The sequence below is a fragment of the Laccaria bicolor genome, genomic scaffold (genome assembly GCF_000143565.1).
Source record: "Laccaria bicolor S238N-H82 LACBIscaffold_61 genomic scaffold, whole genome shotgun sequence".
NCBI lineage: Eukaryota > Fungi > Basidiomycota > Agaricomycetes > Agaricales > Hydnangiaceae > Laccaria > Laccaria bicolor.
In genome coordinates, this window is record NW_001889932.1 from 836 (window position 1) to 5,618 (window position 4,783).

Sequence of the window (4,783 nt, forward strand, 5' to 3'; positions counted from 1 at the left end):
CACTACAAATCTCTGTAATGAGTACAAAATTACCTAGTAGACTATAACTAGAACCAGTGGGCGCTACAGATGGGCGTGAACTTGAACGTTGATGTGAATGTCACACGCTGTGACTTTGTGACGTTACGACTCCACACCAACCCACGACTTCCACCTCGCACAAGCCACCACAAACGACCCCGGCTGCCCACAAACGGCAACAACTGCCACCCGCAACGAGGACAACCGGCAAAGGACGACAACCGGCGAAGGCCCCACGACACCTAGCAACAACGACACGACAGCCAACGGAAACAACGACGGGCAAACGATGGGCAAACGACGACCGGCGCCCACGACAGTCGATGACCAGCGCTGACGAAAATCGACCAGTGCCCACGAAAATCGAGCGACATCGCCGTCAGCGACGTTGTGCAACGCAGATGGACGAGGGACGACGACGACGAATGACCATGACACGTCACGACCACAACGTGGCAACAACGATGGTGGACAACACGACGTTGGTGAGCACCCACCCATCTCCCTCCCTTTCGTCTTCCGAGGACGATGCCAGGTGCCACGTCGCTGTTGGCGACGTGGCAACCAAACGGCGGACGACGACATTTCGTCGTCCGTCGTTTTTGTTTATGTTGTTTATACTATGACGGTGAGCACCTCCGTCCTTCGTCCTGAACCAACTCGCTAACAAGGCTGCGAAGTGTCTGGCACAACATCACGACATCACGACAACCACCTCACCATGACACACCACGACAACCACACCACAACTACGACGCTCCACGACACTTCGGCACCCTGCCACGTCACGCAACGCCCACGAAAAACGCACGCCATGGCCCCAGAGCCACGAACGACCTCACGTGGGAGCCAGGCCACACGTAGGACAACGGACGACGATGACGATGATGACGACAATCATATCGTCGTCGTCATTGTATATCAAACACGGTGAGCACGCCCCGCCTCTATCGCCACCCGCATAGCTAACACAACTCCGATGCAAGAACGACACGGATGGCCAGCAAACGACGGATGGACTACGACGAAGACACGCCGAGTGCCGACCACCATGAGACCTGCCAAGCGCCGACCACCGTTAAGAAACGAAGATGAGTGCCCATCAACACCACCTACAAACGGCGGCGATGGCTCAGCCATTGCCCATGATTCCTCACTGCCTTCCCCCCCATTCCCTTATGGCCCTTCACTCCCTCCCCAATTCCCTCCCTCTCCCATTCCCTCACTCCCCCCATTCACCTCACTCCCCCCATTCACCTCACTCCCCCCATTCACCTCACTCCCCCCCCATTCCCTCACTCCCTTTTCCCTTTATTTAATATTTAATGTAGTAATGTAAATCTATGTAGTTGTATTGAATAAAATGCACCTTTATCCTGGTTCAAGAATAGTTGAAAGATATATCCTGTTCAGGATATAGCTAAATATATCTTTGTAACCCCAAGTATTTCTTATCAAGTCAGAAGATCTTTGACTGGATAAGAAATCTTTGTGAAATATTTCTTATTGTATTTGAAAATGTTTACAAGTTCAAAGATCTTTGACTGGATAAGAAATCTTTGTGAAATATTTCTTATTGTGCTTGGAAATGTTTACAAGTTCAAAGATCTTTGACTGGATAAGAAATTTTCTTCAAAAATGTTTGTACTGACAAGAAATCTTTGTGAAATATTTCTTATTGTACTTGGAAATGTTTACAAGTTCAAAGATCTTTGACTAGATAAGAAATCTTCTTCAAAATGTTTGTACTGACAAGAAATCTTTGTGAGATATTTCTTGTCATATTTGGAAATGTTTAGCTTGCGAAGAATTCTCTTAAATAAATATTTGGGAGCAAGAAATGGTTTTGCAAACTATGAAATCTTTATGAAATCTTTTGGATAGTTTTGACAAGTTAAGAAAGGTTTGAGTTTCTTTTAAATGGTGAACATGGCAGATGGAAGGGAGGTGTTGGTGAAAACAATGGGGGAAAGCTGCTGGGGGATGCTAACTTGGATAAGTTTTAAATGGTGAACATGGCGGATAGAAGGGGGTGTTGGTGAAAACAATGGGGGAAAGCTGCTGGGGGATGCTAACTGTAATAGGTGTCCTGTGAGGTACAGTAGGAGTGGGTGGTCAAATTGACAATGTAGGGTCTGGCAAACGAGGATGTTGATCCTATTACTATGGTGTGAGGACTGATCGTGCTTCAAGCAACTTAGTCTTCAGTTCATGAACTCTTGTGGAGGTCTGTTGCACAACCTCTGCTCTTCCTTTGGAAATCCTCAAGGAAGTAGAGTTCAAGGATTGGGACTGATGAAAGTTTGAATACCTCTAGGAGAATATTCAATGACCTTACAAACTTGAATCACTTACTTTGACTCTAATGGAGGACATGATATGACACAGCTGCTCGATGAGCGAACATAGTGGTGGTACAATGAATATGAGTTGAATCGTGATGGTCATTAAGTAAGCAAAAATAAAACAATCCAAAGAAGAGGGCAAGGTATAATGTTGTAAGAGGGAAATTACCTAGGAAACTTGTACAGGCACTGGAGATATGTCACACTAACTCGGATGAGTTTTAAATGGTGAACATGGCAGATAGAAGGGGGTGTTGGTGAAAATAATGGGGGAAAGCTGCTGGGGATGCTAACTTGGATGAGTTTTAAATGGTGAACATGGCAGATAGAAGGGGGGTGTTGGTGAAAACAATGGGGGAAAGCTGCTGGGTGATGCTAACTTATATGAGTTCACATTAAGAGTGGACAACTTCCTTTGCCAACCCTCCTTTCTTCACCCTTCAATTCAACCTCAGTAGCTGTTATAGAATAGAACCATACATGGTTTGAAATGGACAAAACATTGGGTTGTGATCTGGATAAAGAAAAGAAAAGCAATGTGCAAAATATTGAGAAAGCTATACCAACAATACCAAGTTTTTTTCTTGAAACTGGGACCCCAGATACCCTGTGACACTGGTCGGATATGTTTGAGCCATGTGACAAGGCTAAAAGATTTTTCAGCAGTGTGACATGCTTAGAACATATCCGAGTGATGTCACACCACTGAAATATTTCTAGCCACTCTGGCACACCTCAAATATTTCTGGCCAGTTTGACTTGGCTCAAACATTTCTTACCAGTCTGACACACTTCAAATATTTCTTACCAGTCTGAACCCCTTCAAATATTTCTGACCACTTTCACTTGACTAGGATATTTTTGAACACAATTTATCTACCCAAAAATTTCTCGTCACAATATTAAAGGTCAAACATTTTCTACCCAATCCAATATTATATTTTCTCCCAAGGCAAGAAAAATAAATGGCCACACAACCTATTAGCCTGGATACATTCTTACATTTTACAAGGCTAATAGCTTGTTCAAGGTGGGTGACTGAAGTGAGGCACATACCATTCTCGCTCACTTTGGAATTTCAGTACCAGTTACAGCATTGCCTTGGGAGTTGATGGAACTTCTCGTTAAAAAGTATAAATTGAGAGTTGGGGTTACCTTTATCCGTGATCTAGCAGCGATCAAGGACCACACCTGTGGAGAGGATCCTTCTTGCAGCTTTACCCTGAGGACTTCCGCTGATTCAGGATGTGTCTTCTTCCCCTTCAGACCGCTTTCACCTCTTCCTACTTTGACGCTCGCCATGCCCATCACTCCTGTCATGCCCAAAGTAGTAGAAAATCCGATCTGCTGGAGTGTGGTTACTCCAAAGCTTATCTCATGGTGTGTCGGTGGCTGTAGATGTGCTGGTGACGGCGTTAAACTCCCTAGCCTAGTGTCTAGCCTCCCAGCCGATTATGTGTTGTAGATAGATTGTGTGTCACATTATTTATAATTGTTTGCATCCAATGCTTTCATCCTCGTACACAGTTTACGGATTTTCGGATTATAAGTTTAGTGGCACTATCATTGCAGGCACCTTGAAGTACAAATATGGTATAGTTTCTCTAATACCCTTGTTTTTCACACCCCTTTCGATCTTTTAAACAGTCTTGGACTCGATCTAATGCACATTCTACGCTTCCCTCGGAGATTCTCTTATTACAGGGTCTAGCACTTCTGGTGTTTTTACAAATTCAGGGTTTCAGGTCCCCACCTCCTTGATATCCTTCTTTGTTTCATCTATATCCTTTATATACAAATGAAATTCTGTGTCATATAAATGAGGATTGATTTTCACTCCTCCTTGTGCATTTACTTACTTTTCCTTCTTCACTTTGACTTCATGGTTTCTACTCGTCACAAGAAGGCTGTGGTTTCTACAGAGTTCATCGACAACTCTGATGAGTCGGATGGAAATGAGACTTATGAAGAGGAGGGGTATGTTTCTAGGCTGCGCTTTCCTTATTTTCAGTTTGCTCACCAAACTTTATCCAAGTTCGTCTGATGAGGAAGACGGAGAGGACAATGACAACGATGAAGAGGAAGAAGAGGTTGTGTGCGTCACTCATTTTTACTTATATTTGATGCATTTAACTCCATTTTTTGTTTAGTATGAGTGAGCCAGAGATTGTGGAGGTACCCTCCACCCCACGCAAACATGGAAGACCCCACAAGATTACTGCTACACCTACCCCATCAAAGTTTGTTATCTATTTTTATATCAGTAAAATCTAACCATTGTGTTCAGAGGGAAAAAGAGAACAATCAATGAGGTTGCTGTGTCTGATTCAGAGGCATCTTTCATTGCGAGGTATGTTCAATTTCATCTCATTATGATTTTTTGTGTCTCATATCAAATTTCAAAGTCCCATACATGA

General features: G+C 43.9%; 2 protein-coding genes across 2 annotated transcripts in view; both read left to right on the forward strand.

Annotated features, from left to right (window-relative positions):
* Positions 1-899: 899 nt before the first annotated feature.
* Positions 900-1,360, forward strand: LACBIDRAFT_314420 (uncharacterized protein; the record flags this gene model as incomplete). Its single annotated transcript, XM_001888967.1, has 2 exons — positions 900-951; positions 1,008-1,360. 2 exons carry the CDS (start codon positions 900-902, stop codon positions 1,358-1,360), a joined length of 405 nt encoding a protein of 134 aa, XP_001889002.1.
* A 2,888-nt stretch (positions 1,361-4,248) lies between these two features.
* Positions 4,249-4,783, forward strand: part of LACBIDRAFT_334224 (uncharacterized protein) — a gene marked incomplete at both ends in the record, with an annotated part of 2,645 nt that continues 2,110 nt past the window's right edge. The window contains 4 exons of the mRNA XM_001888968.1: positions 4,249-4,343; positions 4,378-4,461; positions 4,517-4,606; positions 4,654-4,716. Of these exons, the coding sequence (XP_001889003.1) occupies positions 4,249-4,343; positions 4,378-4,461; positions 4,517-4,606; positions 4,654-4,716 (332 nt within the window). The remainder of the gene's footprint in view (positions 4,344-4,377; positions 4,462-4,516; positions 4,607-4,653; positions 4,717-4,783) is intronic.